Source organism: Fundulus heteroclitus, chromosome 12 (genome assembly GCF_011125445.2).
Source record: "Fundulus heteroclitus isolate FHET01 chromosome 12, MU-UCD_Fhet_4.1, whole genome shotgun sequence".
Classification (NCBI taxonomy): domain Eukaryota; kingdom Metazoa; phylum Chordata; class Actinopteri; order Cyprinodontiformes; family Fundulidae; genus Fundulus; species Fundulus heteroclitus.
Window position 1 is genome coordinate 40,453,659 of NC_046372.1, and position 12,313 is coordinate 40,465,971.

The 12,313-nt window shown below is 43.4% G+C and overlaps 1 protein-coding gene across 13 annotated transcripts in view; it reads right to left on the reverse strand.

The window, feature by feature from the left end:
* The window catches only part of arvcfb (ARVCF delta catenin family member b), a 228,863-nt gene that overhangs the window by 84,171 nt on the left and 132,379 nt on the right, over positions 1-12,313 (reverse strand). For all 13 annotated transcript variants that reach the window (XM_036144608.1, XM_036144609.1, XM_036144604.1 and 10 more), the window contains one exon: positions 6,562-7,202. In XM_036144608.1, the coding sequence (XP_036000501.1) occupies positions 6,562-7,202 (641 nt within the window). The remainder of the gene's footprint in view (positions 1-6,561; positions 7,203-12,313) is intronic.

Below are 12,313 nucleotides of genomic sequence, written 5' to 3' on the forward strand. Positions count from 1 at the left end.
TTTACTATTGGTCTACCAAGGCTGGAAATACATGTTTACATTTGCTACTCGACTCTAGAACAAACTCCCAGAAAACCTGAGGTGTTCAGAAACATTTGATTCCTTGAAATCAGAACGGGAAAAGTTTTTGTTTACTGCATCTTTCGATCAGTGCCGATGTGTTTTTGTAAATGTTGTACGTATCTCATCCCTTTGGTGTATATCTCATCAAATATTTCATCATGGCTACATAATGACAATAAAGATTCTTAAATCTTGATAAAAATCTAAATTTTCATCCGTCCTCTCTTTCTGATCTGTGCTTCCAACACTGTGACCTTTAGCATCTTGTTCACTGTCATCTGTGTCAGGTCTGGGCTCCTATTGCAGGAAGACACCCTTCAACAGGCTGCATATTATACCGGCATGCAACGTGTTGGCTCACGACACTTGCAATTTATTGCATTTCAAACAGTGCCTTTCTAAAATGAATACTGCACACACTGACACTGGAGTGACGCTGTAGAGAAGGGTTCTCTAACGAGCCTCCGAGTCCTTCAGAAAACAGCCGAACGTATCCTAAAATTAGACAGAGACGAGCTCCATTTACCTATGAAGGGACTTCTGGCAAGAAACTGGTTGCAATGGATTCTATTTAGTGGTGTGTGGGATAGAAAAGGGGGTCTAATCAAATTCCATGCCACACTTTTAAGAATTTTATCTATTAGGCATTTAGAAAGCCGCATAAACTTTTCTTCCACTTGACATTTACGTGAAGGCCTGTCACGATAAATTTTGTTGTGGACGATACATTTTTCTAAAAATCATTGCAATAAATCATGTTATCATTTGGAGACCTTCAACTAATATGATAATGGAATAATAACGCAAGGATATCCCACCGACATACTTAGACAAATTAAGCAGGGGGCGTCATTTGGCTTAAATCCCAAAAACTCCAAACCCTGTAGCGGTCGTGTTTGGCTTTGAAACCAATTTCATTTATTTTTACATTAACATTTCTCTGCCTCTCCCTCACAGGGCTATTGTGTTAACTTTGAGCATAATAACCCAATTCAAAAAAAATTTGTAGTTCATGGCTGTAACATTACAAAATGTGAAAAATAAAAATAATAGCATGAATACTTTCGCACACCTCACACCGTTTGGCATCTTCAGGGAGGAGGTGGATGAATTGGCCTGGGTCCCGTCACCTCTGCAGGCCACTCGCTATATGAACATCAGCAGATTAAATTAAAACACCCCCACTCCTCTCAATTAAGCGATGAGCAGCCATGGTCATGGATGTATGTGCTCATATACACGCGCGTGTGTGTGGGTGTGTGGGTTAGAGCGGAGTGGACTGCCCAAGGAGAGATGAGCCATTAGAGATAGGCTTTAAGACGCGCCTGTGGTCTGTCACAGCTCCAAAGTGGTTATTAATCACACTGGCAGGAAGACACCCACAATCACAGAGAGGTCCTCATAGACACAAACACTGTGTCATAAAGGATGTGTTAGAGTTGGAATGTGTAGGATGCACTCACATTCTGATATCTATTGCCTGCTTGTTCAGACATAAAGGTAATAGAGATGCCCTTCCATCCCGTAGTGCAGGGGTCGGGAACGTATGGCTCGAGAGCCAGTTATGGCTCTTTTGATAATTTCATCTGGCTCGCAGATAAAACAAAATATCACCATCCGGGTTTCTCGCGCATGCGCGCCGGACTGGAAGACAGAAGGCGGGCGCAAACAAAGGAAACGACAAGTTCTCGACGTATTTTTCTTCTTTAGATAACGTATCACAAGATCGTTTTAAGAGTAAGTTGATGGTTGATATCACGACATAGGCACCAGAAACCCCTGCAACCCCATGAGGGATTAAGCGGGTCAGAAAATGGATGGATGTTCACGGACACAGACCGCTCATCAGCAGAGAGGAAGACCCGCCCGGTAGGTTAAAAAAAAATTGTTCACAAAGGATTATTTAGGTGTTTTTGTCTTATTAAAATTGGTGAAGGTGTCGGCAACGTTGCAGCGGAAACACAGAAGTACTAGCGCGCGTAAACCAGGGCGTAATGCAGCCGCCGGGAGAAGCAGAGCCGCAGACAGCAGCAGGCTGCTGCAGTCTGCGGCTCTGCTTCTCCCGGCCTCGTCTAGCGATCGCCACCTCCCCTCCGCCGCTATTTCAGTAGAACAATGACCAGTGCAAAATTAAGTTGTATTTACCGGAGATGAAGTGTAGACTGCACATTCTGTCGGGGTGTGATGGCTCCCCCAGTCGACTGGGATCGTGTGCCTGGGTCCTTCTTCATTGAAAATATCCATTTCTTTTGTCTTTCTTCGTCCTTCGGTAAACGAAAGAAACGTACATCCAACGAATTGGAATGCCTCTGTGTGCAACCGGGAGCACAACAAGTCGTAGGCATTGTTTACATTTCGAAAATAAACTAACTAAAAGCACGCTCTAATTCACCCGTTTTGTAATGATAAAATGCGAGAACAGTCCTGTGTTTGCCTACAAGCGGGACCCGGAAGTAGCGCGGACGTCGTGACGCGTGACGTCACATGTGACGTCACGCGTGAACTACCCTATTGGCTCTCACTGAAATGAATTTCCAGATTTTTTGCTTTCATGGCTCTCTGAGTCAAAAAGGTTCCCGACCCCTGCCGTAGTGGATAAATTCTTGCCACCTTTATTATAGGATAAACGCAATGAGACGGACAGCGGCGGACAAAAAATCTCACTTGCCTTTAACTTTTTTTCCCCCCCTGATTTATACTACCAAATTCAATGTAATAATTTATTGGGATTTTAAGGAGGTAGCCCAAAATTAGATGGAACTTAACACACAAAAATCTAAATAGATGCGGCATGCAATTGTATTCAACCCCTTTACTCCGATTCCCCAAAATAATTATTAATAAAATGATAAACAATAGCAATTAATTACAAAACCAATAAGAATAATAAATTCAGTGCATACCATGCCTTTCACACGTCACAATAATTAAATAGGGTCCCGCAGTGTGTTATTTAATCTCAGTATAAACAATGTTGTTCTGCAAGAAGGTGTTCTTGTCAAAGGAGCCTAAAACTAAGTGAAGCACACTATTGGTGGTGAAAAATCATAACAGTACATGGCCTGAACAAACTACCCCCCAGCTCATATATTTGTGGAATAGGTTCTTAGTTCATTCTTGTGTTTCATGTACATTGTGCATTATTTTGCTTAGCTGTCTCCCATTTGTTTTTCTCTATTTAGTCCCTGGTCATCAGCTCCTCTGTCTTCATTAGTATCAGCCGGTTCCTCATCTCCACCTGATTGCTCTCACCTGTTTCTGCCTTACCTTTCTCCATGCGTCCCTCTGTATATAAGCGTCCTGGTTTTCACTGCTCAACACTGTTTAGTTTTTATCCCCATTGCTCTGTCTGACATCCGATGTTCTGCTCTGGATTCGGTTAACCTGACAGGCTTTTCCTTTCCGGTTTGACCACTTGTTTATTCTACCGGTTGTTCCAACCGGGTGTTCTTTTGCAGTCTCTTATTATTCAAACTTCATTTTTGCCACTAAATAACCCACTTTGTGCAGAGCACTCTTTCAAAACACACCTGACACAATGACCCATAACATAAAGCCAGAGCATAGAAAGGGGGTTCAACAATGTACTGACACAGGATGGGCTAAATAGATATGCATTTAAGACTTTTCAGATTTTTGTATGTAAAGAAAATAGGAAAACAATGTACAATTACTCTCGACTCTGGAATCCATTCCATACTCTGGAATGATTTACCACTGTATATCAGGCAGGCTTCCTCTTTGATCATAAGACTAAACTTTTTTCCTTGGCTTTTAATACTCAAGAGGATGTTGGTGTTGGTTGATTTTATGGCAGGTTTTCTATGTTTATTGTCCTATATTGCTTTTTTTCAATATTACTGAATTAATGCTGTTTATATTTGTGTTTTTTGTAAAGCAGTTTGGTCTCTGTGCGTTTAAAGTGCTTTGTAAATAAAGTTAGATTTGATTGCCAATTTTGCACCACTTGATGTTGCTCTGTCACATGAAATCTTAGTGAAATACACAGAAACTGTTGGGTGGAACACGACCAATTGTGAAAAGATGCTCACAGTATGAATACTTTCAAACACATTATAGATGACAGGTGTCGAGCTCTAGTCCTCAAGGTCTGGTGTTCTGCAACTTTAGATGTGTCCCTGGTCAGACACCTAAATCAAATGGCTGAGTTAGCTTCTCAGTATGCAGTCAAGTTCTCCACAATCCTGCTAATGATCTAACTGTTTGACTCAGGTGTGTTGAAGCAGAGACACACCTGATTCACACCGAACCTTGAGGACTGGAGTTTGACACCGCCGCTGTAGATGAGAGCGAAATGATCATAGATAAAGTGTTTCAGTCTTCACAGAAAATATTACATCAACGATCTCTCCGTCCTCACATCACTGAATACAGAGCAAAACGAACAAGTCCTTGTCAGTGACAGCACTTAATACCTGCATGCCCTTATCTTAAAGAGTTGGGGTCATAAAAACATTCGGCTTAACCATTACCAGCAGATGTTAAACACAAAAGCAAATAAGGCGAAGAACACAAAGATCGCGCAAAAACATGACCAGATAGCCGAGCTCAGTAACACCTCCTTTCCTCTTGCAGTGCAATGTTCTCCGGCTGGATTATGAGGATAGCTTTCACACTTTCCATGAACAAAGATTTCTGAGGAACAACCCCAACGAGAGAGAGACAATCGGATAGGGAGCAAGTTCCATCCTCTTCAGAAGCCTCTAGTCTTCTTTCATTAAGACGCTTCCAGACACATCTAATTTGCAGACAAAAGTCAGATGTAGTCAGTTTTAAATGGGTGGTCACAACAACGGACTGGTGCAGCACACAGCTATTATCTCATTAGGACGGCATGCAAACATGGGAATGTACTTGTGACAGCGTTTAGGGGGCGCCGTGGGACCTAATGCGTTGAAACGCTAAGTTAGAATAAACCCTAAAGTCTATCAGCGAAGCACATCCAGCGGGCCTCAGCGACAAATCATCATTCCCATCAGCGTGGCTACTCACAATCCACTCCGTTGTGGAGACAGAACGAGCGCACGGCGCCGCCGCAGAAAGCCGCTTTAGTACTAAATATCACCATTTTTGTCTGTGCATAATTGAAGGCTTGCATGAAATGATAAGCTGTAATTAGAGCGTGTTAAATCTAAGATTCATTACAGCACTTTGGAGACGCTGGTCCCTTCTTGGAAGAATACTAATCACAGCCTGAGTGTTTAAGAGTCTGTGTGCTGCAGGGAAGCTGATAGTAACTGTTCTTAGGTAGGGGGGAAAAAAAGCGGCTTATAGCGTAGTGCTCCAATATTCTGGGTGTGATTTAAGCTTTCAGGAAATAAAGCTAACGCAAAGATCAGATGTGAAATGTGTTTGTGTTGTTGTTGACGTTAGCCAGTTGGATGCCGGTGTTTGGGAATGCATATGAGCAGCTGCCTCTGTGTGTCTAGAGCATATATCTATATGTGGCTGTTAGAGCTGTGTTGTGACACATGTAAGGCAGACTACAAATTGCCTGTCACAGTAAGCACCTCTTACCAGGCGGATGGAGGAGTGACTTGTTTTCTGAAGATGGGATTTTATTGAGTGGGTTTGTGTGTGTGTGTGTGTGTGTCGGAAGCAAAGTCACGAGCGTGTCATGACAGAGGCTCTGATTAGGCTTCTGCTCTTTTGGGGCTCCTGTGCATCAACGCGGGAGCCTTTAAATCCAGTACGTCCCCTAATTTAAGAAGCTGGAAGCCTGTTCCATCTTCCTCTGCATCAAAACAAACACGCATCCTCTTGCCTCTCTCTCTCTCTCTCTCTCTCTCGCTCTCTTTCCTATCTTGCTTCTGAACCCGCTTTGCTGGGTTCTTTCTTGAACTGGCGTGGCGCCAAACATTTTACTCTCAGATTAGTGGAAAAGTGCAGAGAGCTCGAAAATATCCATCTGCTACAGATCAGTGATCGAAAAGAAGTCTTTAACGCTCCGACTCAGCTTCCATCCCTTGGTCCAATTTACTTCAGGATGGGAATTTTTTTTTTCCCCCCCCAGGCTCTCCAAAGGTTGACAACAAACTGAGTGAGAGCTATTAGCAGACAAGAGGTGGTTTTAGGTCCCATTGTTAGGGGGGGGGGGGGCTGACAGGCTTTTTCCTGTTGAATAAGGTGAGGGGTTGTACTCCTCTCATCAAAGTTTGAAAATTTGAGGGATAAATTATGAAAGCCCTCCATCCTCCTCCTCTATTGTCACGTCTCCAGTCATTCCTGCCTCTTTACCTCTGACACCAACACATGTTTACTGTCCTTTTACAGGAAAAATGCAATCCAAGCTGCATTTTGTTTCCCCCACATTTCCTTTCTCAGTAAACTGTCCAAAAAGAAAAAAAAACATGTTTTTTGAAGCGGTGGTTTTGATGCCAGAACGAGGCAACGACACAAGCGTTGAACAAGAATTCCCTTTATGATGCAAAGAAGTAAAAGAGTTTGGCGTGCCGCGTAGGGACAAACTCGTCTCACCTGACCCTGTGCACATCACGCAGCGGTTCCCTGTGAGTGCGGCCGCGGTTGGTCCCAGGCAGGGTCCGGCGGCTGGCGGTGGAGTAGTCCGGTTCCAGCTCGTACGGCTCCTCCTCCTCGGGCCCCAAGCTGCGGCGGTCGTCCTCCAAGCCGTACGGCTCGGGCTGGAAGCGCTCGGGCTGCGAGCGGTTCAGGTCCACCGTGCTGCTCCCCATGGGCACCTGGGGCTGCGCCACATGGCCGTAGTCGTCCTTGCGGATGGGCAGGGTGTAGCTGTTCTCCGGGCGGTAGCTGTTGGGCATGTAGGGGTAGCGCGGCGGCCGGAAGTTGACGCCGCGCGACAGGCTGCCGTAGTTGTCCGTCAAGTCGGCGTAGCCGTCGTGCAGGCCGTAGTGACGGATGTACTGGCTCTCCGGCGTCTCGCAGTACGAGTCGTTGTAGGAGTTGTTGTAGGCGCGCGTCAGGGTGGAGGTTGCCTGGGGTGTGATGAAGCGCTCGCCTCCGTTCTTCATGTATCGCCGGTCGATGGAGTCGGTGTAGCTGCTCAGAGGCGACGAGCCTTCAGGCAGGGGTAGGCCGTCTGGGCCCAGGGGAACCTGACGCACCGTTCTGGTGGTCACCGTCTTCACCATCTTAGTCACCTGGAGAGTGGGTCAGATACATTTATCAGACAGTGTTGCAGATTTAAAGGTCTTTACATCTAACTAATGACACTATCATTTTACGCTGTGGAGGCAGCTTTTGAAAAACAAGATTTAGTTTTTCAAACTTGACCGATTACTATCACCAGAGTATTACGCAACATGTTTTTATTCATTAATTTATGAAGCAATTGAAAATATCCAAATGTGACCAAAGTGCCAAACGATAAAATAAAAATATGTTGCTTTAGAATAAGTCCCAATACGAGCTCTAAAAAAAAAAAAAAAAGCTATGTGCTACATCTTGATGCTAGCATTCTCACAAAAAAAAAAAAACCCAACAGCATACATTTCCTTAAAGCAAACGTTTAGGCAACTAAAAATGATACAGTTATCAAACACTTCACAGAACTCTGCAGTGAGTGATCAGTGACCAGAACTGGCTGATATTCCACTTGTTCAGCCGTCACCGCATCCCGTAAGCACCTTCGGGTTGCGATATCAACAACAATCTTCAGTGTGGATTTACTTAGGGAAGAAGACACAGAGTTAGCTGTTTTCAGGAACATGGAGGTGAAGCCAGAAGAAACACGGGCATAACAAATTTAAAGAAGAGCCGTTTTCTACAGGACGTGAAGACACGTCTATGGTTCATCTTGGCTGAGAAGGAGCAAGTCTTCACTGGTAGCATGAAGGCTGAACAGACCAGAGTTGCTTGGTTTTCCTCTAGAGCTTTCAACATCTGTCAGTTGGGTAACATGCAGGATTGGGAAATGTTGACACCCTTATGGAAATGCCCAACTTCAGGTAATGGTCAGCACTCTAAGATTAAAATACACATAAACAGCTTCTCTAGTACTTAAGTATTGTCTTGATCTTCAACATTAGATCAAGACAAAATGCTAAAGGTCATTTAAAATGTGAACTGAATGACTGTTTTTTTTGTTTTGAAATATTAGTAAAATCCTTTTTCTGTCACGCACACAAAGCGATATTGCCTCTCTGCTCTAATAGATAATGAAGATGGTTTGAAAAAAAACCCAAATATATTCTTATACAAGTGTTATTACAGTAATATTAATCAGATTCAGCTAAAATTGGCATCAATGGTCAAATAACAGATCTACCACAAAAGTCTGCTCAGTCTATCTTGGCTTTTAAGGTGTGATCAAATGAGAAAATCGCAACTTAACAATTGGATAAAGGCAGTAAAGAGGTTATACAAATATGCTGCTAAATACAACACAATGACTCAGATAAAGCATTCGGATCCAGAATGTTGCACATACACATTAAGAGCTGCATCTGCAGGATGCGTCTCCAGGCTTTTGATGTAACAGAGACATGTGAAAGTGCAAATGCTGATCCACGAGACCCTGAATCCTCTTCGCCCCCCAGGCAGAGGGCTAGCATCACACTATGCAGCTAAGGGACTGAGCCACCCAGACCAGACGATTAGTATTTCTGAGACCCACTTCCTTCATTAGCTTAATATCTGTAGCTCCTCTGCTGTAGGCTGTGTGACTAGAGCACGAAAGAACGCCAACAACTCTTTCTCCAGGCTCTCCTGTTCATATAGAAAACAATTTAGGCGCCCAGTTAGGTCTCCTGTGGCCGATGATTGCCTATTTTGGCCGGAGTTATAAATTGATCTTCAAAATTAATGAGGCTGATGAAAATGCGAGTGTGTTGGCTTGTGGGAGTTCGTGTCACCCTGGAAATGGTGTTGGAGAGAGGTTCATTTCCAAAAGACAGGATGAGGCCAACAGCGATTGGCTTCAAAAAAAAAAAAAAAAAATTGTGACAGTAAAAAGAAGCTTCCATTCCATTCCTGCATGCAAGAGGTTTAATGTTGATCACCAGCTCGGATAATTGTAAAGTGCTTTCTTCACTATCCAATCAAATATATCATTTCAGTTTTAATCAGCAGCGGTTCAGGGGGATGTATCAGAAACCACAAGGCAGAATGGAGCTATGCTACACAGGAGGGTGCCAGGAGCAGAAGCACAAACCACAGATTAGCTGTTTAACACGGTATCCTCATTAACTTGGCTGGAACAAATAGAAATTTAGACTGGCCTCGTTTCTTGATTACATCCTGACTGAGCTACATAACAAAGCCCATTTCGGGAACATCAAGGTCCATTTCTATGTTCCAAGTAATTACTGAGCAGTTTGTTTTTGATGCCAGTCTGCTTTGGGTCTCCACGGCTAAAAATTTAGAGCTCATCTGCTGGATTCCCATCAGCGTCAGAACAGGTAGGAGCTAAAAACAACAAGCCTAATTCGAGCTAATTCACCAACAAACATTGCCTGCTAATACATTCATCCTATGGTTTGTATTAAATAATTCATATACAAGTCCAAACACGCTTGCTGTAACAAACTTTAAAGTAAAATTATGATACATTCAAGTAATCATATTTATCCAAACAGAAACTGTTCCATAATGGCAATGAATGCAGCTTTATTTGCTGTGATGACTTAGAAAATAATATCTTTACTGGAGCAAGCGACGGCACATGTCCTTAAAAGGGTCTGTCAACCATAAACTCTGTAAAACTGTGAAGATGTGTTTGTATTTGTACCACTTTGTTTGTATTGTATTCACAGAGCAGACTGCACTAAGTACAGCCGTCAAGTCCAGCTCGTTTGCAATAATTTGCCCCTCATTGCTATCAGGTTAGAGTTGTTGTCTCTTCAGCTACAAACACAGTGGATGCCGATGTGATAATATTACTTTATTGTTTTGATTAACAAAGAAGTCAAGGTTCCAACCTGACGCGGTATTCTATAAAAGATTACCACAGCGTCTGACTAGAGGAGTGACGACAGTGGTTCTAAAATTAATAACCCATGCAACAAATCATAAGACAGCAGAATGATCCATCCCTTTAAAAGACTCATTCTGAGCCCCAAAGCATTAACTGAAGTCAAAAATCTATGATTTCAAAACAGAACATACAGTCCAGCAAAGACAATATAAATTATGTCAGAATAAAAAACACCTGTTTGGGATTAAACCCTTTTTATTTTCATGTAAGACATCAAATTGGGTCTTTAAATACTATTAACTTTTTAATCGGTTGCACGTACCCCCATTAGGTCCCACCGTTCAATCAGGATGAGGTCTGGACTTTGACTAGGCCACTTTCATGACTAGGCCACTTTCTCATTTTTTTCCTCTCAAGCCATCATCCTGTAGAGTTTCTTCATCTGTAAGGATAGTTTAACTTTTCCTTGACAGTGTGTACCAAGCCTTAGGTATTATTCAGATGTCCTACGATTTCCCTCTGGAATACTTCAATGTACAGCGACTGAAGATTTCCAGGTCAGGTGGCAACAGAACGAGGCCTGTGAAGTTTAACATGATTACGTTCTTGGTTTGATTAAGGTTGACACACGGCTGTACATAGTTGTTTTGTTTTTTACACATAGATCTTCTCGATTTTAGCTTCATCTTAGAGCATTGTGTTTTTTGTGTACTTTGGTTATAGCTAAATATTTTAAAGACCAGATCAGGTTATTACATGACACAAAAAACCCTAGAACTAAAGGAGGGTGTACTTTCTTTTCACCACGACAGGACATTCCCATAACAGGAGAGCTTCTAACCTGGTCCGAAGCAAAGAATACAGTCTGATTATTTATAATTACCTAAGAAACATATAGTTTGCTAGTCGTCGTCTTTTATTCTATTTTTATTAAGGCTGTCAGAAGCTGAGGGGAGGGTTTGATGAACACTACAGCTTCCCTGCCTTGACATGCCCAGCTGGCATGTACTATCACAGCTTTTTAGGCAATCTGCACAGGCTGCAAGCGGATCCATCACCCATTTTCAAACACCCTTTGATCTACGCTCAAGTTCACAAGATGTTAAACCGTCACGCAAGGGGAAGATGAGAGGGGGGGACGAGGGACCTGGGTTTCTGAGGAGCGGAGGAAATCTGCTGAAGTGGGGTAAACAGAAAGCTCAAAGAGAATTGCTGAATTGTTAGTGAGCGTGATTATCCACAAATGTAGAAACTCCACTGATGTTTGCGTTGCGTGGAACGCCAAGAAAGTTATAGCGGTACTTAAGAACGTTTGAAACAATCACCGGCAGGCAGTTAGACACAGCCGCCAGTAGTTTACCAAGCTGTTAAAAAATGGATGCAAAGGCAGGGAGCATCAAATTGAGGCAATGCAAGACGTTTCACGACCTCATTTCAACGGGAAAATACACGAACGCGGAGGCTGGGTTGTGGAGACAGGAGGAGGCAGTAAATCATGTGCTAAGCAGGCAGCGATGGCGAAGTCTGCCACTGATTATAACAACGTAAAGAGCATCTGCAAAGGCGATTAAAAGCAAACTGTGCATTTCTTTGCTGCACCCTAAGGTTTGAAAGAATAAACTGTTATAACTTTAAAAGCTGATGCTAGAGGAGGAAGAAGGCATTGGGTGTGTGTGTGTGTGTGTGGGGGGGGGGGGGGGGGGGGTCCTGTTTCCTGCTGGGATGGCCTCTTGTGGGGTAGGGTTATGAGTGCTGGACTCCACTAACAAGTGGTCCGGCGCCATCATGGGGGGGTGCAGGCGGTAATGGATGATTATGGCGTTGGAGGGATGAATGGGAAACAGCTGCTTTAATTTCATTATCTAACCTGTGGTGTTACCTTCATGATGCACTTAAACAGAAATGGCTTCTGTGCTGCATTTTATTGCGATAAGCATTCACGCCGTGTGTTTGCGCTCTTGTGGTCGCCTTCGAACATTTCCACTCACTCCCACTTCACCTGCTCAAGTGTCTGCTACCAAGCCCGTTTGGGCTAGTAAAATGATTTTAGGTTGTGTGTTTAGGTGGTCAACCACAGCTCTCATTAGCGCATATCCAGAGGGGAGAGAAGGAATGCTGCTTTTATTGGTTCAAGTCTGAAACGACCGCTTCATGGAGACTATCTACCAGCAGGGAAACAGGGGCTGGATGCTGGCCAAGGGAAAGTATTTCACACTAGGGCAGGAGAATGAAAGTGGATATAATTGACTGTTTTCATGCACCCATAGACCCCACTACACGTTGTGGACCAACTGACTCTAAGCTGAATGGATTGAAAACTCAGGGAGAATCTGTAGT